Source organism: Schistocerca serialis, chromosome 2 (assembly GCF_023864345.2).
Source record: "Schistocerca serialis cubense isolate TAMUIC-IGC-003099 chromosome 2, iqSchSeri2.2, whole genome shotgun sequence".
NCBI classification, from domain to species: Eukaryota; Metazoa; Arthropoda; class Insecta; order Orthoptera; family Acrididae; genus Schistocerca; species Schistocerca serialis.
The window spans coordinates 286,282,329-286,309,383 of record NC_064639.1 but is presented as its reverse complement, the minus strand read 5'-3'; the positions used below and the strand labels follow the sequence as shown (position 1 = coordinate 286,309,383).

At 41.8% G+C, this 27,055-nt stretch overlaps 1 protein-coding gene across 2 annotated transcripts in view; it reads left to right on the top strand.

The window, feature by feature from the left end:
- The window catches only part of LOC126457055 (long-chain-fatty-acid--CoA ligase 1), a 632,391-nt gene that overhangs the window by 494,042 nt on the left and 111,294 nt on the right, over positions 1–27,055 (top strand). Inside the window, exon 2 of one of the 2 annotated variants that reach the window (XM_050093046.1) lies at positions 16,446–16,534. The exons of the other annotated variant lie outside the window; for it this stretch is intronic. Within the exon in view, the coding sequence (XP_049949003.1) occupies positions 16,451–16,534 (84 nt within the window). The 5' untranslated portion in view covers positions 16,446–16,450. The remainder of the gene's footprint in view (positions 1–16,445; positions 16,535–27,055) is intronic. 2 annotated transcript variants of the gene reach the window in all.

The following is a 27,055-nucleotide window of genomic DNA, read 5'->3' as shown; positions in this document are numbered from 1 at the left end:
TTAACTCATGAAAAGACAATCTAAAATGGCTTTGCTTAATCCTGTTCGTATTTCCATAAATTAAAAATGAGAATGTACTGTATTTTTTTACACTGTGTACTCGCCGTATTAACCTAGTTCTTAGGTTCCCCGTCTAAATAAACTTGCAGATATACGTGTTTATTTTTCGTTGACACCGCTGGATTGCTAGCCACGTACGTGATAAAATGTTTCCAAAATCTGGGGCAAACATCAGTATTGGCGTAAAATGGTTGCAATCCGTTGGTCAGCAGCTGGGCTCCCGGTACGTGCATAATCTGGATTGACGGTGCACAAGTCCCGCCCAATCACCCCCCTCCACACCAATCCATATCCTAAGCTCCGCGCATGGTGTGCCGCATGTTCCAACGTCAAAGTTGTTCGTATCACAGATATGCCAGTCATAACAAGGGAGAAAATCAGTAGTTAGTACGAAATACAGTTTTTCCAGTACCACTGTGAAAAGAATTAGAAATATGTCAATTGAATATGCGAGTTGAAAAATCATCAATAAGAAAGAAAAATAAAAATGGTATCCACACTCTTTTGTATTTCATGAGCTTTCATCTTCACTATATCTAAAATCTGATATTTGTTAACTGCAGTAGCGCAAATTTCCGTCACCTCGCGTAGTGTAAGAAATTCTGTTGGGGAAACATTAATTGGTAGTATCGCCAAGTATGCTGTCCATTATCTCGATTGTATAAAGTCAATGTTGTGCATAAACAAGGAAAAGTCGATGTCTTGGTTTGTTTCTGATTACCTCATTAAGACTAAAGAATATAAGAGTGGGATAATGTAGAAAGGCGTAATGCAAGCAGTCAGATATTTATACAGTGACATTCTTCATTAATATTTGCCTGTGTAATGGGTGAATTTTTACTTGTGAACTCTTATGACTGCTTGCTTATAGCTGACACGAGATTACTTTGAGTTCTTCTTCAGTGTTTGAGAGCTTTAGAGCTGACTATTGTTAAACATATGTACATAATTTCGTCAATGTCATTCCAACACATCTTATCGTACTTTAATGTCGGTTAGATGTCAGTTTTGACAGCAGTTGGCCACATCAGTCAAGATTAGGTACCTTGTGTATGATAACTTTATTGAGAGTGCATATCTATGTTTCATTTTGACAGTATTACACAAACTGCTAAGAAGTACTAACAGCACAACAGTGCTAGTATGAACAACCGCGGTAAAACTAAAAACGACGAACAAAAACACGACAGCGACGAGGACTAACAAAGATCATATTGATGTGCTCTTGGTTGGTGTGGGGGGGGGGGGGGGGGGTAGGTGTGGAGGGGGGTAAATTGGCGGGGCTTGTGCAAATGGCCGGGGCTGTCGCTAACGTTTCCTTAAGCCACTGTTGCTTCATGGTATACAAATACCGTACGTTGTGCACTCTTTAATAAACTCTCTCTGCACATCAAAATTATTGCATTTCTATATGAAATAATATCATCACAAATCCCAGGTAATTCATATACTTTCTGCAAGAGGTGATCCATACAGGACGATTTGAAACTAGCCGTACATTACTCGGAAGAAGTGCTTCTATAGACTTTGCTTAGCGTTCCCAGCTTTCCTTCCCGTACAGCACATAGCACGTACTCAACAGAATGTCGTTCTCTGCTATTTCGTAACTACAGAATTTTTGCATGCGATACAAAACTACAAAATGCTCTCTCTTTTGCACTCTCACAATCTCAAGAAGCAACCGAAGCATTGCGGCAACTTACCGCTTCGGCGTTCGGCGTGGCGGTACTAAGACATTTTAAAGTCACTCGAAGCCTCTCCCTCAGCGTGTCATCCTGTTCGATGTTCTCGTGTTCTTAACTCCTTTATTTGCACCTGTGTTTCGGAACACACAATTTGTGAGAGCAACAACTAATATTTCACATAACACATGAAACAACAGTTTATTTCAATAAAAGCAAGGAATACATACGCTGCGTCAGAGAGGTTTCGCTGGCAACGATATTATTGTTATTCCACGATAACTTCTGCTTGATCGCCACAGAACAGTCACAACGTTATATGCCACCCAACTTGCGGAAGAAAGTCCCATATTTCGGAAAAGATTTTTTGCTGTCGTGTTTACATGTTAGTAATTACGGTATGAGATTTGGTAGTCCATCAAATATCGGGTTTCCGAACATCAGTTGTTGTACGCGAATGTTGTCTGGAAATCACTGCCCTATTTCGTCTGCGCCATGAAGTGCTTTCGATAGTGGAAATTCTACAGGAAGAGAGGTCTAAACATTTATACCCGCCAATAAACGCCTTCGTAACAGATTCATCAATCCACCTACATTGCACGCGTTGTGGAAAAAGTATTCACTAAGGGAAGTTAATTCTACTTCAGCTTTTCGAGATCTGAAATCGCCCATGGTCTTTCTCATCAGATAAGTGTCTGTAACCGTCATATATGGGAGCATCGTTGAATCTTCGAATTGTGCTCCAGTGCTTCGATGTGTTATAACAAAGACATGTTTTCGAACCATCAGAAGCTAGTGTTAAAACTATCTTTTAGCGACTAGTGTCGACATAACGCTATCGTATGGCAGACGCCACGAATGATAAAAATGTACCGTAGTGTTGAATAAAAGTTTGAGGTACAGGGGTTGGATTAAAATATGGAAACACTGCGACAAATGCTTGCTTGAACATTAGTAAAGATTAATGCAGGTGCTAGGCGAGTCTGCAGGTTCCCCTGTCGTATTTGATCACGAACGGTACCTGTACGGTATCCAAAATAAGTTGCAAGTATCAACTGGGGTCAGAACAGTGTTCTCTGTAGTTGTTAACGCATTATGTCAAGGGTAAGTGCATTATAGCGTGGCTCGCATGGTGGGTGCTTCCGTAACCAAGGTATCCGAAATGTCTGTTGTTTCAAGAGGCTCCGTATCGAACTTTTACACCTCATATAGTGGACGCCGGCACGGTGGCTCAGCGTGTTCGGTCGGAGGGCTGCTCGCCCTCTGTAATAAAAAAAACTGAGTAAAGGAGTCAACGATCAACTTGAACGGATGTCTTGTCCGTTCAGACCAAACACAACGAACAATACCAAACAAAATTTAAAAAATGGGGGGGGGGGGGCTAGCGTTGCTGCCCCTGGATCACGGAGTCCCGGGTTCGATTCCCGGCCGGCTTGGGGATTTTCTCTGTCCAGGGACTGGGTGTTTGTATTTTCCTCGTCAGTTGATCATCACTTGTCACAGTGGCTAGATTTGACTGTGTAAAAAATTGAACTGCGTAAAAATTTGGACTTTGTCGGACGCTGATGACCGCGCAGTTGAGCGCCTCACATACCAATCATCATCATCATCATCATCATCATCATCATACAGTGGAAGCCGAAAAATAGTCGCTAAGTCACTATGTATTCGAAAGCATTTGTTGAGTGGTCGTGACAGATAGTCACTGACGAGGATTCTGACGAAAAATACGATTACTGCAGCTGCGAAAGTCGCTGCAGAATTGAATGTCGTACTCGCTAACCCTGTCAGATCATAACAGTACAAGGGAGGATCCATAAGCAGGGAACTGCACGGCGAGCTGGAATTCCAAAACCACTCATCACTGATGTAAATGCCCGTGACAGGAAAACGTGGTGCCGGAGCCATAAAACCATGGACTACGAGCAAGGGAAGAATCTGTTCTGGACGAATGAGCCTTCTTTCACACTGATTCCAAATTCTGGCCGAATTCACAGCGCAGGAGTGAAAGAAGGCAAGAGTTCCGTGATTTGGGCATCCATTATGTGGTATTCCGTGGGCACCATGGTTATTCTGCAAAGGCACATTGCTGCCAAGGATTATGTGACCATTTTGGCTGATCAGATCCATTCCATAGTACAATGTTCCTTCCCCAGTAGTGATGCCGTATTCCAAGAAGACAGGCCCCTTGCTCACGCAGCTCGCGGTCTCCAGGACTGGTTTTGCGAGGTCAACTTTACTGATCCTTTGTGGTCTACTTTGGAGAGAAGGGTGCGTGGTTGCCATCCAACTCTATCATCGTTTTCTGAAGTAGCGAGTATTTTGCAGAAAGACTGGTTGAAGACTTCCTTGAAAATCATAAAGGACCTGTATTTATCCATTCCGAGATAACTGGCAGCTATGATATTATGTTGTGTTTTTGGAATATTCACATTTTTGTCCAGCCTCTGCATATGTAATCATTGGCTCATGATTTTACCGCTATGAGGTAAGTCTGCCCGATGACGGCCCTATGTCGACAAAGTCGCAGTGGGATAAAATATTATTTAACAGCCGTTTATGGTGGAATATGAAAAACAAATTTAATACGACACTGCTCTGCCGGTTAATATCCAGCGTTTGCCCGTATTACCGTGACAGTATATTCCCGTGATGGAAAATGTAAGGGTGCACGAAGTTATATACATTAAAAAAAAGATTGGTGGTGGTGGTGGTGATGGTGGTGGTGGTGGTGGTGGTGGTGGTATTGTGGCCTTCAATCCGATGACTAGTTTGATGCAACTCTCCTCGCTGCTCTGTTCTGTGCAAAATGTATCCAGTTGAATTTGCTCATTGTTTTCATCCTTTGCTCTCCCTCTGCTATTTTTATCCCCAACCATTCCTTATCAATCTATCCCTTGATTTAGTCAATTTATACCATGAACCTCTTTTCTTGGAAATTCGATTCAGTAGGGTGCATCTTCATTACTTGCTAGATCTACCCATCTAACACAGCAGTACATGTTACACAAGATAAACAAATTAGGACTAGAAGCTTTCTAAGACACTATTTGAAAAGCATGGTGGACCTACCAAAACATGTTACAAGTAATATTTTTATTTCTAAACAACTGATTTCAAGTCGGGGATTGAAACTACCTGAAGTCTGAAAGAGTTCCATAACCCGGTCCGTTTTCTAAACATCCGCTACTTATCACTTCCACTCAATTTTTCTCAAATTGCACTGTTATTATTTTAGGTCTTTCGAGGTCACCTCCTTCAGGTAATAACATATGGCTAGGTATATGACAGACATCTCCTAGGTATAAACAATGAAAGAAAAACCTGTTTGAAGCAAATTCTTTTATTGTATCTTAAAAATTTCTCCTTTAAAATATATGTATGCCTTCGTACCAATTCCTGATTCATTTCTTTCCACTCTGATCTCTGCATCTCAAAAATATGGTTTTGGAGCAAATCAGCAGCTCCTTGAACTGGTGGAAACCTCTGTCCAAGCATTTTTTGTGTGGCGTACAGGAACAAACAAAAGACTCAAGTCAACGAGTCAGGTGAATACGTCAACGAGAATTAACGGTGTACCACAGTGTGTTCGCCGAGTTGTTGCTTCCATTTTGTGCACATATGACGCTCTAGTAATAGTTTTCTCTCGTGTTTCGGCAGATATTTCCAATTCCGCTTTGCAATGTCTAGTTAGAGTTTAGCCCAGCCAGGTACTGCTCGTCACGTCTTTTCATGCAACGTCCAGTGTCGACGGAAAGGGTTGGATTGTTTCCCGTTCAAAACAAAATTGTTTTAAAACCAGTGTTTTACGTGATCATTGGATAAAACGGTGCAGATTACTATAGTGCGGTATTCAGGTAATAGGGACAGTAAAATATGAAGAATAATCAGTACCCAAGCAACGACAGCACTGCCTGGCCTGTGTTGATTACTATCGCCATGCAGCAATACTGCTCAGTCGTTGCTGCGGTACTAATTATTCTTCGCTTTTTAAAGTCCATGTAAGTACATACCGATAAATCGAATGTCGCACCTGGGACCACGCTATCGAAGGGCATGTAAAATTCCGCCTTAAAAATCATTTAGTTTGTAACAGGAAACAAACCGACGCTTTCCGTCGACACTGAGCGTCCTTGAAAGATATGGTGAACAGTTTTTGTTTGAGCCGACACATTGCAAGAACGAAACTGCAAATATCTGTCGAACCACCAGAGAAAATGCGCCTGACTACTTTTAGAAGGGACCGACCCCCTTGTGCATAATAGAGCATAAAATGGAGATCGTCAGAGTACAAGGAAGCACACCGTTAATCCATCACGCAGAGAAAACATGAGAGATCACGGGCAATGAAACAATGATTCACGACGTTTCACAGCAGCCCTGTTAATTAGGAAAGAAACAATGCTCACGACACGTGAATAAATGCAAACATCTGAAGATGCGATCTTGAAAGTCACAATGGAAAAGTAAACGCCTTATAAAAGCCAACTGGTTGCAGCTAATTCGTTTAAAGATCCTTCAGTTTCAACAGTTGCAGTATTATATTACGTTCACATCATCATCATCATCATCAGTATCATCATTAGTGTTCTGCCAAAAGGAAGGTTTTCACATGGTAGTTCTCCAGGCTGTCCGGTCTTCTGCCATCCTCTTCAGGTCTGCATAATTTCCTCTTCCTTTTATGTCGTCTATCATCTTTGATCTCCTCCTTCCTCTGTCTTCTCCCACAAACCAATCCTTCCAAAGCATCTGCTAGCAAGCACTCCCTTCTCAATGAATGTCCCAACCAGTTCTTTTTCCTTTCTCTTACAACCTTCAGCAGACATCTCTCACCAAGCCTTTCCAATACTCTTTCATTACTCACTCTTTCCATCCAGCTTATTCTCCCCATTCTCCTCCACATCCCCATCTCAAATGCTTCTAACCTTTTTTCATCCTCTCGTCTCAGCGTCCATGTTTCTGCCCCATATAGTGCCACTCTCCAGACAAAACATTTGCCAAGTCTTTTCCTTAGTCCTTTATCTAATTTGCCACATAAGTCTCTTTCTGTTGAATGCCTCCTTCGCTATGGCAATTCGAGTTTTCACTTCCCGGTGACATCTCAAGTCTTCAGTTATCGTGCTTCCAAGATATTTAAATGCCCTTACTTGGCTAATGGCAGATTGTCCTATTTTAATATTCGACAGTCTGCGTCTTGTATTGAAGACCATACTCTTTTTGCTGTGTTCATTTGCATCCAGTATTCCACACAAGCTTCATTCAGATCTTTCAGCATGTTATTCACTGTCCGCTCACTTTCTGCAACTAATACCGTGTCATAAGCAAATCTTATACATTCTGTGCTCTTTCCAACAATACGTATTCCTCTTTTCCCATCTAAGTTTTTCGCAATAATGTCTTCAAGGTATACGTTAAACAACAGCGGGGAAAGGCAACAACTTTGTCTAACACCTCGTCCAATGTTGCTTCATTCTGACATTTCATTTCCAATCCTTATCTTTACTTTCTGGTGTAAATATAGATTCTGTATCAGTCGTCTTTCTTTCCAATCTACTCATCTCCTGAATGAGATTTTCACTCTGCAGCGGGGTGTGCGCTGATATGAAACTTCCTGGCAGATTAAAACTGTGTGCCCGACCGAGACTCGAACTCGGGACCTTTGCCTTTCGCGGGCAAGTGCTCTACCAACTGAGCTACCAAAGCACGACTCACGCCCGGTCCTCACAGCTCTACTTCTGCCAGTATCTCGTCTCCTTAGAGCACTTGTTTCCCAGACTCTTCAACAGTTCTTCTGGCAAATCATCAATTCCACATGCCTTCCTATTCTTCATCTCCTTCAGCGCCTTTTCTACTTCTACTTCCAAGATGGCAAATCCCTTTCCATCTTCCGGCATATATTGCTACTCTTCAATCTTAATTTCGCTTTGCATTTCATCCCCCTTATACAGATATCCAATATATTCTTGCCATCTGTTCAAAATCTCATGTGGTTCTTCTGCTAGAGTACCATCCGCTCTTTCTATTTCCATGTTATTACTCTTTCTTTTACGTTCAAAAACTATCTCACTAGCCAGTCTATACATAATTTCATACTTTCCCTCTTTCTCCATTTTCTCTATTTCGTCGCATTTCTGTTTCATCCATTTTTCTCTTGCTTCTTCAGTTTCTTCTCAATTCATTATTCGGTTTCCTGTACCTCTTTTTGCGTTCTTCAGTTTCTACACTTTTCCACTTTCTCCGTTCTTCCATCTTTTCCATCATGTTTCCTGTTATCCAATCTTTCCTGGTGCTTTGGGATACTATAATTCCTAGTACTTCTTTGGCAGATTCCATGAGTCCTTCCCTCATTTTTATCCATTTGTCATTAACAATTTCATCAACACTACCTCTCTGCCATTTTTCCATAAATCTGTTCTCTAAATCTGATGCCTTCCCTATCTCTTTGAGTCTTTCTGTGTTTAGTCTTTCCTTTGCTTTACCTCTCCAGACTTTTTTCAACTTCACTTGTATTTCTCCCATTGCTAGGTTGTGGTATGAATTTATATCTGCTCCTGGATAAGCTTTAGCATTCTTCAAACAGTTCCTAAACCTTTTTTGTATCAGGATGTAGCCCAACTGATATCTTTTCCTATTCAAATTTGATATCCATGTGTAACGTCTCCTTTTGTGGTGTTCAAATAATGTGTTACCCACTGCTAATAATTTTCTTTACAGAAACGAATTAGTCGTTCACCTCTCTCATATCTTATTCCTAACCCAATTTTCCTACTGTATCTTCATCTCTTCCTTCACCCACCACTGCATTCCAGTCCACCATGATGATAACATAGGCATTTCTATTTTTTTTCTCGATGAGTTCTTGTATTTTCTCATAGTATTCTTCCACTTCCTCATCTCTATGCTGGCTGGTTGGCATACATACCTGTATTAATACCAAATACTTGAACTACCCTTCAGTCGTATCATCATCAGTCTTCCATCAATATATTGTAGTTTCATTACCTTATTTTTTCGACTTTTGCACTAGTGGCCGTGCGATTCTAGGTGCTACAGTCTGGAACCGGGCGACCGCTACGGTCGCAGGTTCGAATCCTGCCTCGGGCATGGATGTGTGTGATGTCCTTAGGTTGGTTACGTTTAATTAGTTCTAAGTTCTAGGCGACTGATAACCTCAGAAGTTAAGTCGCATAGTGCTCAGAGCCATTTGAACCATTTTTTTTTTTTTTTGCCCTATCAATATTCCTACTCCGTTTTCAACACCCTTGATTTCCCCTGAGTAAAAGAGCTTATAATCTCCACTTACTATCTCCCCATTCTCTTCCCATTTCATTTCACACAAACCGAGGACATCTAATCTGTTCCTTTTCATCTCCTGTTTTGCATTCTCAACCTTCCCTGCTTGCAGTAGTGTCCTCACATTCCATGTTCCAATCCTTATCTTTCCTCCCTTCACTGCCCCTTTCTTCCTTTCAAATACGTCTACTCTCAATGTGTTTCCCTCCCGAAGATACGAATGAGGGGAAGTTTTAACACCGGAATCTTTCACATGGAGAGACATACCATGTGCTGTTTGGGAATGTAATGTGGTAGTTTCCCGTTGCTTAGCACGTAGGCAGTAGGATGCCCAGCCTAAAGTCAGCCGCTCACCATGAGTCAGACGCCGTCTGTAGCCACCCCTCTGGGGGTCAGTCGCTACTTGAACTCTTTTTGTACCCAAAGAAAAAAGGTGCCTCTTCCGCCAGATCCGCCTTACCGAAGTCCATCTTCTCCACCTTCGCAGCCGTTGAGGTCTTCACCGTATCCCTGACAAGGGGCCCTCACGAGGCACTATCACCCGGGCCAGGTGAACCAAGTTTTTATAACGAGGTGTTACTCCTCCCCCTCCTGCTTTCTCAACCGGGCTTGGGACTGCCTATGGCGGAGTTACGTCCATAACGCATAGGAAATGTTTACTGATGTTAATAGGAGAAAGAACAGAAAAACAAAATACGGCACTGTGATAGGCAGTTCCAGCTGATAAGCAATTAGGAGTAACGTGGCGATTTTATAACCACAGTCAGGTCATTCGAGTGTTTGAAATTCATTGTGTTAAGTGTTAATATTCACAAACACTAGTAGCAAGGATTTTTTAAGAATTTGACCAAAATCGCTTTTGTTGACTGATCACGTAGGCATTTCTGTATCGTACATCGCCTGCATTATACACAAGTCAAACTGGAAAAACGCGACGTTTCTCTGGTCTGCGTCATGAGCTGCAAACCCGGGGCGAGACGAGCGTCGGCAGAAATGCCCGAAAATGCATTCCAGGCGGAGGACAAGCCGTGCATCTCGGTCTTTCTCCCACAAATTTCATCCTCTTGCAGGAGTAAATCCAATCGCGAGCCGGTTAAAGCAATTGCGGCGAGATTTTCATTTTAAACCCAGAAAGAAGGAGCGTTTTCTTGGAAGTGTTTCGCGAACGAGATGCTTCTGTCGGTTTTTTTTCGTCTTAAAATACACGGCGTCTGTTGTTGCTTAGTCTCTGGTTTGTACAAATACATCTAAGTTTCGTCTCCTGTTATAGTGTCGTAGATGGAATTTGCATTTTCTATGTCGAATTATTTGAGCATTTTCTTACAACGTTTGACACGAGGCTGTTTTTTGGGCTTCAGTCAAATTGTGCAGAATCCGAAAGTATCAGATTTTTTTATTCTCAGCTAAATGTTCGTACAAAAACTAATGTACTGCAATCTTCGATATGCCAAAGGAAAACCTCCGTCTCACGGTAAACTACATGCCGATATTCAGTTATGTTGTGCACAGCTTTGAAGTATTTTTAGACGACAAATCGTTTTTGGTTGACCTGCACGGAATTCACCTCTGACGGAAAGGTGTCCACGACGAAATCCTGCAAACCAATTGTAACACATTCGGCGCCTCGCCTCACGGGCATAGAAAGCTGAGAAAGTTCTTGGGCCGCATCAGCAGCATCTAAGACACAAAGTTCGCGAAAAGTAAATGAGTCTCAGCCACAGTGTTTACTGGAAACACACCCACAGGGACCGGTATCTGCACGCTACCCGCTACCCGCACCCATCTCAAAGACGATCTGTTATGAGTACCTTGGTGCATCGAGCTGAAACAGTTCCAAGCTCTGAAAACCTGTCAAAGGAACAGAGCCACTTGCGAAAAGTATTCAAGGAAAACAAATCGACAAATTGCGCAAGCCATCTCTCCGATGACACGTGGGCAGAAGGATTCCAAATGGCTCTGAGCACTATGGGACTTAACATCTGAGGTCATCAGTCACCTAGAACTTAGAACTACTTAAACTTAACTAACCTAAGGACATCACACACATCCACGCCCGAGGCAGGATTCGAACATGTGACCGTAGCAGTCGCGCGGTTCCGGACTGAAGCGCCTAGAACCGCTCGGCCACCGCGGCCGGCGGGAGGATTCCGAGGACGATACGTAAAAGCTTGCATTTTTGCCCTTCTGTAGGCCCGTACCAGGAAAGATTAGCCGGGTCCTAAAGAGTCAGAAAATCTATTTGTCTTCAGGGCCCCAGCTCTTGAGGCCTGAGAGAGAGACGATATAGCCCACAAAAGTCAAAGGACACGTAAAATAATTAAATGCCGTGTGGGTGAGGACAGTTTCATGCCGGACAAACTGCGTGCTAGTGAAAAGCGCCGTGTGGAATGTGAAGGGGTTTGCCACCTACCGCATCCTGAGAATCAGCTGTAACAGGACATGTTCTGGAAAACGGATACAAAATTGCGTTAGAAGAAACATGCTATTAAGCGAACAAATGGTTTCTGTGACAGCATCATAAAAGAAGCGAACGGATATCAACACGGTAGCTCACAGCTAAGCACAGCTTGAGAGCCGGCCATCGGAGGGTTGAAAGGGTGTGGCAGCAGCGCAAGGGAAACACTTCCATATATGGGGCTGTAGTGAGCAACAGTGACGACACAGACGGCAGCTCGGCTATGCCAGGCGCACAGCAGCAATCTACGACACACACACACACACACACACACACACACACACACACACACACACACACGTCAACGACACCTCACACATCACCTTAATTTTGTTTTGCTGGTTCAGTGTTCTCATCGAAGGACGTTGTCCCAGTAATAAAGCAATATGGTTCCAATCACCTGGTTCCGACCTAGATTTACGGGATGTTTCCATGATTGTAAGGCGTATGCCGGAACTGGGAAGCCCCTCCCATTTATTCCCCGTTGGGATCACCCATTGCCCATTATCAGCTTGCCTGATAATTGGCTGAATGGAACCATGACTCTTAAATGATCCGGATCTCGAACAGCCCGCTCTACTTCTAGAAGTGGAGAATGAAATGAGCAATAATAATAATAATAATAAAAGAAAATCCACGAGAGTCAACACTTGGCAACGATTGTAGTCTTTTCTGAATGTGGTCACCAAAAGATGAACGAAGCGATTCGTGCCATTATTGAGTTAGGCTTCGACGAGAATCTAAAAAAACAAGCCAGCGAAAGACTTTACGCTAAATTCAAATCTTTTTCATAAAACCGCTTCTCTAAGCTTTGCTGTAAATAATTACTCGGCCAATTTCTGAGCTACCGTTGTTTTAACAATAAAAAAAATGAAAACCCTTAAATCGATAGCAATGCTACACTCAGTAGTTCTCTAAAAACTTGAAAAGCAAGTCTCGTATCTTCGACATTGTGGCATTTGGAATCGTAGGACATACTGTTTCAGAATTGCATTTGCCTCTCTGTCGTCGCTGTTATGTTGTGGTCAGATACTGCGCCCAGTCAGAAACTCAAACATGCCCCGACTGCGAGAGACAAGAGTCCCTGATGTGTGGAAATGCTTGACACGGTTAACTTATATTTACCAAACGTATTCCGGGTTCTTTGCGGAGTGCACATTCCTCAGCGCTTCAGCTGCGTATTGTCTGCTGTTCTAATGTTGTTCTTGAAGTGTTGCTAGAGGAGGCCGAAATGCACGCGTTTATTTACACGCAGACTGGCGTGAGGTCTGGAACAGGTCAGAGAAATGAGACTAGCAAAACAGGAGGTACTGGTAGAATACTTAACTTTAATGCACAATCGGTGCACATCTCTCTTGACTGTACATACTTTCCATTTCAATATACACTGGTAATGGCGCCTTGCTAGGTCGTAGCAAATGACGTAGCTGAAGGCTATGCTAACTATCGTCTCGGCAAATGAGAGCGTATTTGTCAGTGAACCATTGCTACTGTATGAACGTCGGCTGTACAACTGGGGCGAGTGCTAGCAAGTCTCTCTAGACCTGCCGTGTGGTGGCGCTCGGTCTGCAATCACTGACAGTGGCGACACGCGGGTCCGACGTATACTAACGGACCGCGGCCGATTTAAAGGCTACCACCTAGCAGTTCTTTCACCTATTGCCAAGTCATACTTTTTTGGTAGTAAGAGACGGCTAAGTATCTGGGATATGTCCCAAGGATGTCCTCACAAGAGGAAGCCCCGATGTTCGGATCACAGATCTTACGCGATCTCGAGGAAATCGCAAGTCAAGTCTTACGTGTCAGTTATGTATACCGGCGCGTTGCGATTCTGAGCACGAGGTGGTGGTGGAGGTGGTTAGCGTTCTAGCTCCATATTCAGTGGATCGCTGGACCAAGCCCTGCTCATGTTGGCTTTTTTTTTTTTTTTTTTCAACTTATATTTCGTCAACATTAGTAATATTATTTCATGTATATCGGATCCGAAACGTAATATGATGAGAAGACACATGTATTTGCGTGAACATTTATTGAATTTACAGTGTTATTTCACTGTTTACTAATTTTTGTTATTACAATAAATATTATGCGACTTTTATTTCTACAGGCAAGTTAGAAACTTTAATCAACGCCTTCAAAACTATTCATTTTTGATTGACTACGAACGAGAAATTACTCCTCGTGAAGATTCTATTAAAATACATTTAATCCTACATCGCCAGTTTTTGTCACCGATATTTACGAAAATGTTGCGTTACGCTTGGTTTGCATCCATATTATCGGAAGAAAGAGAAATATTTCTAAATGTCAGCGAGCTTTGGTTTTCCTTAGCTGTGAAGATCCCTTGTGCGTGCGGGGAAAATTGCATTCATTCGATATAGTAGATACCGTTTTAATTTATGTTTCCCATGTCTATATGAAACATTCCAGCCTGCAACTTGTAACATCGAAAGCACATCCGACGATTAATCGTAAATGACCATCACATTCTGGCATGTTGTAACTCATTTTATTATTGAATAAAGTTATTTACACCTTTATTTGTCGTTGTTCGACTTCGGCTTTCCAGGCCAGCCCCTCATCCTTGAAACCTGTGCGTGCAGATCGTAGCGTGTAGGTGGAAAGCTGTTCTCGGTACCTAACCCAACTGCAGGCATAAGGGATTTCAGAAATCTGACAGGCACGCATTTTCAGGAAAACTTTATCCATTTGATCGTTTACTAGTCGATCATTGTAAATTCAGTATTTGTTGTGATAATAAATATTAGCAAGCGATCTAAAAACTTTGGAAATTCAGAAAAGATAATGGAAATTCACGTGTCTTCATCATATTACCTTTCAAGTGTGATATGTATGAAATAATATGACTAGTGTTGCAAAAAATACAAATTTAAGGAAAAAAAGATCCATCTATCACTGAACTTGAACGCTAACCACATGACCGCGGCCATCGCGTGCACCAGTACATCACCGATACGTACAACTTTTCTTGCCATTTTCTCGTAATCGCCTAAGTGGCACGCCTTACTACTTGCACATTAGGTTTTCCTAATTGGCTACTGAAAGTGCATGAAGTCTGAACTAAAACCGTGATCCGAACGTCGTCACCTCCTCATGTCACACACATCATGGTAGACTCCCCCCCCCCCCCCCCCCGTCCGACTACCACCCCTGATGTCTTCTTTATAAATTGGCAAGTGCGTCCGGCACCGCATGGTGGTCGTCGGCGGCAGTCTGGTATTTGCAGAGCCCCCATTGTTAACCTTGGTCCGCAGCTTGGCACTGGCGCAAGTGTGACACAGACGCCGCACACCTGCCACCTTTCCCCCTCACCCCTCCTCCTCCCTCCCCCCCCCCCCTCTTCACCAAGAAGCTTCTCCACCTTGGCGCTTGAGTGGCACGAGCACCGTTCCAAATGGGATCGTGCCAGTGAGCTTGGTCGGTGTTTCAGGGGTGCTGAGGTGTGCTACTGCAGAATGGCGCACTCTCGAGGCGAGTGTTTATTGTTTCGAGCTCTGACGGCCATTCCGAACAACGTTCCACAGTTGAGCGTCTTCGATTCCATAAGTTTTTTTGTTTCGTAACCATTGGCCGGTTTTCAGACTGGCTAACTTAAAGCACTTCGCTTTGTTACATCACCGGAAGAACTCCCTCACGTGCCTGCTAAACTAATTACCTCAGCCAGTATTAATACATAAAGATTACGAGGCCACAGTGGACCAAAAGAGCCTGCACACGTTCAACATTTGTCAATTAGGGATGGTAGACGTTGGCAACGATAATTTCATCTCTTTTTCGACGTTCAAACGTCAATGATCGATAATAATCTGCCTCTAAACTTCGATGTTAAATTATGAACTTGCAGAGTGCGTAAAATGCAGTGTCCAAACATATTTAATATCAAAGTTATTAATCAATAATTACAGCAATAATTAACATTACATATCCCACGTCTTTTTTCTACATACTGTAATGCTTATTTATTACCTGTTGTTAGTCTCGGTAATCGCGATATTGATTCTTACTGTTCACTCCACGTTTACGTAATGCGGAACTCCTGCCCCGGTTTCATGTTAACTCAAGTGTACAAAAATATTAAAAAATAAAGGATAAAAAACGGCTGACAATGCTCGACGGCGAATACGACGTTCCTATACTGCCGTGTAATTTTGTAATCTTCTTTAATGTTAACATAGACTACTAGAAAATAAAAGGTAGCTGGAAGCTTTTATTGTTTCTAATAATGATCTTCAAAGTAGCAAAAAGAGTAAAATTATTTAAGAACTGACGTAACACAAACTTACGAAAAATCTTTATTGAAGATCTGTTAGTTTCATTCAGATATGTAGGTGGATCAAATGTAATCTTACGCATCATAAACGAAAATAATAATCATTAGAGACAGTACGGGTACATACTACTTGACAATCGAAAGTATAAACTGAATTATCTGTACCTGGTATTGGTGCAATTGAATGATAGAATGGTTGAGTCACTGCGGAAAGAAAAAGAAACGCGACTCCCGAATGCTGTTTCATTTTCCATATCACTACACTTCCATCGGCGAAAATTTTCATTGTTAGTAAAGATTCATTTAAACTGACTTAAGGTTTTGTGAAGTTTCGCTACATAATTCCATGTGCAACGATTTGATATGTATACAGTATATGGTAGATAGTTCTGTCATCGAAGCTGATATAGTTCCAATGGCGAAGTGTAGCAGTTAAAGATATTTTATCTTACTCGGAACTTCAGCAGCAGAAAGCAGTTGCTTAAGTGACTCTTACTTAACTCGTACCGATGATCACGTGAGTTCTTGTAAACGGTGAATAGTGGAATATATCGTGTTATAAGAGCAAATTTCTCGGCCGCCTACGAAACGGAAGGGGACAGATATTGGCAGAACCGCTCCACACCATGAATGTGTTGTTAAGACTGACCACCATTAATTATAGGAAAGATGGCGCCTGCCAGTGGCTGCTGCGCCTTCCAGGAGCCCATGAAGATTCCCATCGACCTCAGTAGCCAGTCAGACATCCTCAAAGTAAGTCTGCAGCGGCTCATATAGGCAGCACTGGCACCTGTAATCTGAGTGGAGTGCTCGAAGTGTCCATGTTGATTCGTTTAATTCCATTTACTGAAATATTATTAAGAAATTATTTTCATTACGAAATTATTTACATTAATGTATAAAATAATGCTGATACTATATTCTATTTAATACTCTTGGTAGAAAACGTTTCATTGTTTGTCTTAGTGTGCCTGTATGTCCTCTTAGAGGGTAGCAAAGTCCTTGATGGTTCCCAGCCAAATCTTTGTCACTAAACTTCGAAGGACACACTCCATTCAATTCAGAATATGTACGAGGTTTACCGCAGTATTTTTCTAATATATTACAAGCAGAGAGAAGAATTTGACTGCGTTAAATTCTTGAGATTAAAACGTAATAACAAATTCAACGGCGAGGAGAATACCGCATAACTGCTGGACTAGGTAAACAAGTCTCTATTTGCAATGCAATTGGTGTCAGATACAGGTCATACAAAAATAAGAAAAGCTATCATGCTTTACGTTCTTTCATTGCATAACGTCGGAATGGGTTAACTTGTGCTAAAATTTCCATTACAAAGGCGGGTAATTCTAATGATTGTGACGTGATCTCAGAACCTTCGTTTAGAGACCCGTTCAGGGAACTGGAGATAGGAACTGCTGATACTCCATATCCTAGGCTGGTGCTCAAGTCCGAAGCGATTTTTTTTTAGTATTCCGGTTGCTATTGGTTTATTTATCGATTGTAATTTTTTATTTGTTGTGAACTGTTGCTGTTTGGATTTACATCCTGTTATTTGGCGACAGTGAGTGGAGCTGTGCACACTAGAAAGTGGAGTGGCAGGTGATGAAATTGGAACGTTTCCGACATTCTTCTGTCAGAGTTCAGTAGAGGGGTGACACAGGCCGAGGCAGCCAGAGATGTTTGTGCCCTGTGTGGGGATAATGCCAGTGGACAGAGGGTGGCAAGAAAATGGTTTTCTCGTTTTAACGAGGATCGCTTTGACATTAGTGAGTCTCCACGTCAGTGCACTCGAGAAATGGCAAATGTGATGAACTGTGGTCGTTTACCATCGTGCGACGTTTTCATGCAATGAGGAAGGTTCAGAAATCGGATGTATGGGAATCGCGTGCTCTAAGCCAAATTACAAAAATCAGCGAGTGGCCACATGTGCAGCCGGCCGCTGTGGCCGAGCGGTTCTAGGTGCTTCGTCCAGAACCGCGCTGCTGCTACGGTCGCAGTTTCGAATCTTGCCTCGGGCATGAATGTGTGTTTTGTCCTTAGGTTAATTAGGTTTAAATAGTTCTGAGTTCTAGAGGACTGATGCCCTAAGATATTAAGTCCTATAGTGCTTACAAGGGAACCTCCCCATCGCACCCCCCTCAGATTTAGTTATAAGTTGGCATAGTGGATAGGCCTTGAAAAACTGAACAAAGATCAATCGAGAAAACAGGAAGAAGTTGTGTGGAACTATGAAAAAATAAGCAAAATATACAAACTCAGTAATCCATGCGCAAGATGGGCAACATCAAGGAACGTCTGAGCTTACGAGCGCCGTGGTCCCGTGGTTAGCGTGAGCAGCTGCGGAGCGAGAGGTCCTTGGTTCAAGTCTTCCTTCGAGTAAAAAGTTTACTTTCTTTATTTTCAGACAATTGTCAAAGTTCAGGCACTCACACACAATCAACTTCGCTCTCAAAAATTCTAGGACATGTTCAGATTTGCTTGGACATGTGCAGGATTTGACGGTCTACACACGGAAAAATTTGAAAACGTTAAAAACATATTTTTTGACAGGGCACAGGGAAAACTGTGCGACTGTTAAACTGTTGCATTCATTTGTTGCAGTTTATGTGACCAACTCTTATGTTTTCATCACTTTGTTGGGAGTGATTATCACATCCAAAAGAAAACCTAAATCGGGTGAGGTAGAAGAATCTTTTTACCCATTCGCCAAGTGTACAAGTTAGCTGGGTCGACAACATATTCTTATCGTGTGACGCACATGCCATCACCAGTGTCGTATAGAATATATCAGACGTGTTTTCCTGTGGAGGAATCGGTTGACCTATGACCTTGCGATCAAATGTTTTCGGTTCCCATTGGAGAGGCACGTCCTTTCGTCTACTAATCGCACGGTTTTGCGCTGCGGTCGCAAAACAGACACTAAACCTATTACAGTGAACAGAGACGTCAATGAACGAACGGACAGATCATAACTTTGCGAAAATAAAGAAAGTAAACTTTTCACTCGAGGGAAGACTTGAACCAAGGACCTCTCGTTCCGCAGCTGCTCACGCTAACCACGGGACCACGGCGCTCCTGCGCTCACACTATCCTTGATGTTGCCTATCTTACGCATGGACTACTCGCTTTGTATAGTTTGTTTATTTTTTTCATAGTTCCACACAACTTCTTCCTGTTTTCTCGATTGATCTGTGTTCAGTTTTTCAAGGCCTATCCACTGTGCCAACTTATAACTAAATCTGAGGGGGGTGCGATGGGGAGGTTCCCTTGTTATAGAGATTTGAACCATTTTGAGCCACATGTGCATCACTGCCTGCTCTTCATAAATTGGCTAGTGAACAACACTGACTGTTTCTATCCTGTATCGGACTGATGACGAGAAATCGTGTCTTTATACTAAACTAAGGAAAAAAGAAATGTCTGAGTCCAAACAAAGCAGCAACAGCCCGTACGAAGACCATTGAGCATCCACAAAAGATAATGTTACGCGTCTGGTGGAACAGCTACGGTGTGGTATACTGCGAATTGCTTCCCCGAGGTGTAACCGTCACTGCTGAAGTTCACCGTCTACAACTGAGCCGTCTTGCAGATCCAGTCCAAGAACAACGACCAGTAAGACGGCGTGAAGTGATGCTACCCCACGATAACGCCCGCCATCGTTCTGCTAGACTGTCAAAAAACACTATACTTGTAACATTCTGCAGCCACCTTACTCAACTGATCTTGCGCGCACAGATTTTCATCTTTTCGGCTCTCTACCGAACAACCTTCGAGGAGCTTCCTTTCCGGATGAAAGTGCTCTCAGTACCTGGCACGACGAGTTCTTCGCCTCAAAACCACAGAATTTTCACTGTCGCGAAATCGATAAGTTACCCCAGCCTCGGCAGACTGATGGAAATAGTAATGGAGAATATATTACTGATGACTCAAGTCTCTGTTATTTGTATCTGTTGTGTTTATTAAACTTGTGAGAAAACGTTACAAACTTGTACACCAAAGTAATATTTAGTCCTTAGTTGTATTTGCCATAAATAGTAATCCATTTTTCGACCTGTTCAGTTCAGTTTGTGGGATCCATACTAGTAACAAAATAATTTACATAAAAAATTTAAAGCCACATGTTTTGGGTTTTGGTCCAAAAAGGTGTCTTTTACTTAGGAATACACATTTTCAGTTACTTGCCAGCAACTTCAAAAAGTTTAGCTGCTAATAAAGTTCAGTTGAAAAGGAGTCAAAAAGACATGTTGATTGCCAACTGCAACTTCTTTGACAAAGCTCTTAGCACAAACAATTGATGTACATACTTTTAATAATATCAAATAACGTGACTGTTACGTAAACTCTGCCACATGCATATCGTCAGTGCAGTAATGTGATCAGTATAAACAAATGTCTTAAAATGCTCTCTGTTTGATGATGCATGGCTTACAACAGCCTAAAAAATACCATATGCAACTTAGTCTATTATACATTTAGATATATGTAACATATTTAAATAATGTTTTAAATAAGTGTTTCAATTTTTATTTTTTTACTTTTTTGACATTCCACATCCGTGAGGACTATTTCGCTTAGAAAATACTGAAGGAAGATTAGCTTCTTCTCCTCTTCGTGTTTCTGATTAATACTTTTTGTCGTGACATGTTCTACATTTTCGAATATCTCATTACCATTGATCTACTGAACTTTACTATTTATTTAAACATTTCCTTCTTTTCACACTTTGTTTCGGCTTTTTTAAACCATTATCCAGTGTTCAGCTGTAGTAAAAAGCACTACATTAAAATTAAACACTGTATAATGGCTTAAAAATTCAGAACTAAGTGCGAAAGGAAGCAAAATTTTAACTAACACTCTAAGTGAAAAATGCCGCATTCATTTAACACATTTATGACCGTGGTACCCACAACGAAGAATATGTATAAAAAGGGCGCGCGCGCGTCCATTAGCATAAAACAAATGTTAATTTTGTTAAAAAAGGAATTGTAGTGTCATTGAAAATAGCAGGACCTGTACGCAAGAAATTTGCGTGTGTGAAGTGGGGTGTGTCTGAGAAATGCTTTGGCGTACAAAACTCTCAGCATGAAATCGCAACTGCGTTCATCATCGGGATGACATTCCATCCTGGGACAGCAAGTACACGAGTTGTGACTAAAATAACAGGACATTCGTTATAAGAGTAAGTACGCAAGCGTCAAAAACGAACGACCAATAGCTGTGAACCCTTCTCGGTCGAATGCGGCATCTCTGATGTCTGTAGACAAATCAGAATGGGCATGGCCTTCGTTTCTGTAAAAGCTGATATTTTGTTTTGCCGGAAAAATGGTAAGAGTAATAATAGAGCAACGAATTGTGAAGTTTCACATTCAGTCATTATTTTCATCATGGCAGCGACAACAGCAACCATTAGAAATTGACTAAAAAAAAAAAAAAAACAGCCCACAGTTGCACTAAACTGTTTATTTTAAACCTTGGCCAGTGTTTAGGCTCTAATAATATAGCCTTCTTCGGAAGTTCTGTTTTCATAATGTTTAAAGACGTGTCCATATACCTATAAGCTGCCTTCATTCCTTATGAAACCAGGACTTCTGAAGGAGGCTATATTATTAAAGCAGAAACCATGGTCAAGATTTAAAATAAACTTAATTTAATTCAGCTGAAGGCTGTTTCTCATTCGAAACAAATTCACATTAAGCTTGGAAAAATTGCTATTGAAACTAGTCCTTTGCTAACAGAAGTGTATGGCGAATACTGATTATCACGTACACAAGTTTCCAAGATGGCCGAGAAGAGTTTGAGATAACTCGCACGCGAGACGTCTTTCAACATCAGAAAACATATGAAAATATCGAAAAAATTGGTAATCTGATTCGATCTGACTATCGGTTGAATATTCGATCGATTGCTAAAACTGTACGAATTGACAAAGAATGCGTAAGGCAAATTTTACATAGCCAATTTAACATGAGAAACTGTGTACGAAACTGGTGCCGACAATTCTCACGATCGAACGGAAAGCAGCTCGAGAATATGTTTGTACTGACAATTTAAATACCGTTGAAGATGATCCTAATTTTTTGGCAAAAACGTTAACGTGTCACGAATCTTGGGTTTTCGCTTATGATTCAAAAACTTTGCGTCAATCCACACATTGGAAGGACACAGCTTCACCGATAGCGAATAAAGCTCGAATGAGCAAATCAAGATACAAAGCAATGATGGTTGTCTTTTTCTTCGATATTCAGGGAATTGTGTGTCTTCACTGAGTTCCTGAAAGTCAAACTATTAATCAACGATACTACTAGAGGTATTTTCTCAACTCCGTGAGAAAATAAGAAAAAAACGACCCGAGCTGTGGAAGAACAAGTCAAGAGTTCTGCATCAAAACAACGCTCCGGCTCATATCACGTTGTCTGCTGAGAGGTTTGAAGCGAAGTACAGCTTCCCGTTGTTAGACCGCCCATCTTATACGCCTGACCTAGCACCATATGACTTTTGTCTATTTCCCAAGGTCAAATCTGCATTAAAAGTGACAAGACTTCAGTCCGCTGAAGCAGTAAAAGAAATAGCGGCACGCGACTAGGAGCTCACAGAGGAAGACTACCAGCACTCTTTCCATAAATGGAAAATTCGCGTTGTAGGGATAGAGAAGAGGAGTATATTGAGGGTGACAATAACTAAATGTGTGTTTTTTTAAATAAAATATTGTACAGCAATAGCCCCGTTATTTTATAGCCACGCCCCGTATAATGTAACGTTGTTAACAAGTGCACCAAGACTGTTCCCAGAACATTTCATGAACATGATAGAAATAACACGTAAGCTTCTAATGAGTAAATTGTTTGGTGTGTGCTTTCATTATGGTGCACGATGCGGCGCAACGTCCAGGTGTGTACAATTACCCTGCCCCAAAGACGTATACTGCGACTGGCTAGCGTGATGCAAACTCGGGGAGAAGGAAAGAGCACCGTGTCCGGGTCCCAGCCAGGAAGACTGAAAACGCACTCAGTCGGGTGCATGTTCGCTTACATTCCTGCTCGTTGGATTAACATAGCACGCTTAAGTGAAGCTCGAAATAGAGGACGCGGTTCGGACACTGTTTTGGTTGAGTTCTCGTGTTTCGTGCTCCATCATCTCGTGCAGTGAAGCGCGCCATTCATCAGGGAGCGCTTGACTCGGCACGAGGATGTCTCTCTCTCTGCTCCACAAACACATCCAGAGTACCGGAGGAGGACGATGCGTTGACTCATATCCAATTCGAGGCTCGGATGATTTGCTACTGTGGACATACGTAGGTTTCATCGCGAAATAATACGCAATCAATCTGTGGAAGACAGTACTGAAATATGTAATTATATATTTGCTTATCAAACAATGGGTTCCAAGCTATTTCTACTAGGAACACTGTCGCAGGGAAGCACAGAGAGACTCTTGTAATTTTTTTGTTATATATTTCAGCCTCAGGTCACATATTACTCGCGCAAACGAAGTTGACCCACGGCGCGGTAGCTAATGGGAGCGACTGTCAAATTACAAAATGAACTAACTTCTATTTACATCTGTAAGTATTTGTATGCGTCACACAGTAACTCTCCGACCGATCAGGCCCGGAGAGCGGTCACGATGTCTACGCATTTGTGCTGTGATTGTTGGAACTGAGCCCTGCGCTCAACTACGAAACAGCATGAACCCCGAAACAGCATGAAGTTTCATAAGCTGCAACATGGTCGCGAATTGAGCAGTGACCCGAAAATACAATAAATTCCTTTACTTCACATCTATGGACACACATTTTTATGTCATCAGACTACCGTTTTCGGTCTATAATGACCATCTTCAGATCTGTTTTGTAAAAAATGTCCCAATATACTGGAGCCATAATAGCATCGTGAAAAGCTAAAGATAAAATAAGCGCCAGTATCGTCAGACACATGTACATAATGGTATGTACAAGCGTCATCTTGTCAGTAGCACTACTGTTCAAAACATGATTTTATAAAACAGATCTGAAGATCGTCATTATAGACCGAAACCGGTAGTCTGACGACATAAAAATTTGTGACGTGAAGTAAAGTAAATTTATAGCATTAATTTCGTCATTCTTAAATCGCAGTTTAAGATAAAATATTCACAATATAAAACATACTGTGAGAGTAAACCTTCTCAAAGTGAAAACTCGTGAAAAATTACTAGCGCGGGTAAGCTTTATGTGCACTACTATCGGGATAGATGATGTCTGCCTGCAGACTCCATACGCGAGTAGCAGAATAGTGTTGGCTGTCGCAAGGCACAGCAAATAGCCAGAATAAAACACCCGTTACAACATCTTACTTTTAGACAGCTGCGAGCCGACAGAAAAAGGAATCTCAGCAAATAAAACCACAAAACAAGGAGAAAAGACTCCATAAAAAAGCAGAAAATACTTGGAAAAAATCTTTGCGACGGAAATCGCTTCGTTCATTTAACAACTGTTGTCTGTATCTTCTGTTTCTAAATTAGAAACACTTTCAAAGTCTTTATGAGTATCCTGATTATTATTGCTTTGAAATAAATGCTTTGAAATACTAATAGAAAATACACACTACATTAGTTTGCGTTAAACCTGACTGGGTCGATCCTGTCATCAGTCGTTACAAGGCAGGCAGAACCGATATATATTTGTCGTAAGTTAGTTATTGACGAAGGTATAGAGAGCCATGTCTTGCCGTGTGTATTATGTGGGAGGGCATCATGAATCGCGGTGGCTTCAGTGTAATTATTGTCTTTGAATAAAAGTATCATTTCTATTTGTCTCATTGCATATTTCTTTCAGTTCCTTTCCGTACTATAACTGTAGCAGTTCTTTCTATGTACGGTGAAATTCGAACTTGGCAGTGACACATGACGAGAAAGTTACTTTTGTTCATAGCTTTTGCATTATGACTGTTTGTTTAGTTTAATACGTCATGCCATTGTTCTGGTCTGCTTATCCTACTTAGTCCGTCTCATAGAATTTCCCTTCAGTTTTGAGGAACAGAAGTTCAAATCGAAAGAGTTTTTGAGGTGTAGGAATCTGAACGCTACCGCGCACAGGGACAGACTTATCAGGTTAAGTTCACCGTTAGCAGACGTGTCAGTGCCTGATAACTTAACATCCCAGGGCGGCCTTTCTAGAACTGCTTCAAAAGACATAAAAGGCAGTGCCACTTCTGACGGTAAAATGTTTTCTTTGGGAACCGAGATTTTAAATACCGTCCAAAGCAACAGTGGCTCTCACTGACTCTTTTGAACCTCTATAAAGAAATAAAAGAAAGTCTCCCTTTCCCTCCATTCATTTCTCCTATACAGGGTGTCCCAGCAGGAATGGTCATTATTCAGAGACAAGGCAGGAACGATCATAAGAAGCAGAAAAGTTTAGTAACATGGGCTCTAAAATGCATATGTTAAGAGCTATGAGCACTTCTTCAGTAGAAGGGATGTTTCACAGTAGCAAAGATGAAAAAGTGCTCATAGCTTTTACGGTATCCACTTTAGAGCCTATGTTTACTGTACACGTTTTTCTTGTTTTCGTCCATGCCACCATCTCTCAAAATATGTCAAGCTAAGACATTGCAGTAGAGCAGACTGGCTTCATGGTACAGAAGATGTGTTCAGCTGATCAGGTTTAGGTACGCATGCGGCTGTTTGCGCTACCAATATGTCCCAAAATGCCGCACATAAAAACAAGATTTTTGCGGAGGTCATACCCCGGGTTCTGTTGGTGGTAAACAGGTAGGGTCAAAGGTTTTAGATAATCTTTGGGCCAGCGACCATTTGCACACCCAACAGAATGATCATCCTACTGTCACTATCCTATAGCACAGTGTGAAAGTTCCACTATTACACACATCCTCCAGCTTAGGCAAATAGAGCAAATCGGTTGGTTCTTTTTCGTGAGATGCGGTCTACGGTGCACCTTTAGGGGCTTGCGGAGGCACGGTTTGTTCATTGGCTGTTCCTGAGCAAACTCGATAAAAGCGTTTTTCACAATTTTTCCGCCGTCAGGAGGGAATATGTAATTCAGTAATAGCACCAAATTGCCCAAATTTTAATAGTATATTTTCTAGGCATTTATCTAGGAGTCCTGTCTTCCTGTTTCCAAAAATCTTTATTAGTTATCGAGAACCACCCCAAAAACATGGTTTCTGCGCACCAAAACCGAGCCGCAGATTCCAAAACGGCTATGCACAGCAAATTGCTAAAAGTCTTACGATGTATTCCTAAGCTCGTGATCTCGAACAGCCTTGTAATTTTTCGTGATATCTTTATCCGTTTCCGAAAGACAGAGGCTACAAGTTATCCAACTTGTACAGGTAAAATAAGCACGTTAATATCCGTATGTGGCGGAAACGTGGTTTATGAAGTGACTTAGTACGGAGAAATATGCTGTAAAGTGCTTCCCTTATCATCGGAAGGGTTTTGGGAACTGCATGTTGTTGCACCGAAACACTTGCATAAATTTTTGTGCGCGTATTATCTGGTCTGGGGTGTGAAATTAGTTTTCCGTTATTTCAAGTTCACATAAGGAAACTATCAAAATTCTATTGCGGCATCAAGTTATTTCGTACGAATGACATACCCTGCTGTAGCAGGGAAAAGAAGGAAGCCAGCGAAAAAATGTTCCTATTGGAGTACAAAAAAAGGCGAATATGCTCTCATTTAAAAGACTGTGACTGAGAAGTGGGGACCTAGCTGTCTCATTCTACCATCCTCAGTACATTCAAAAAAATTTCCAAAAATTTTGTCATGCCTACACATTCGCACTATTTTATGTTGAGAGAGGAGAAGACAGTGCCGGTGGGGAAAAGTAATAAATACTGGAAGATAGTAGACAGTCGTTGTGGTACAGAAAGAACAAAGGAGACAATGGCAGTGTGAGGGAAGAGAAGGACACAGGTGCAGTGGAACATAGTTGACAGAATCAGAACAGTACTAGGAAAAGAGTGAAGGAGTTAGTGCCAGTGAGGGAGGAATAAAGACAAGTAGAAAGAAGAGATGGGTGAGTAGCAGTGATAATGTGAGACTCAGTTTATGACTGTCACTCAGCACACACACTTTTCGTCCGTGTTGTGACTTAGCGGATGTTGTGTTTTTCCGCTCTCCCTGTATGCGGTATACATCTTCGATAAGGTGCCTCTTGAAACACCAAGCACTTTGACTACCTTGGTCACCATACGAGCACCAACAAATTGCACACGTTTCGACTTCACTCAGCTCAGACAGCCTGCACTCACAACTACACGGAATAATGTT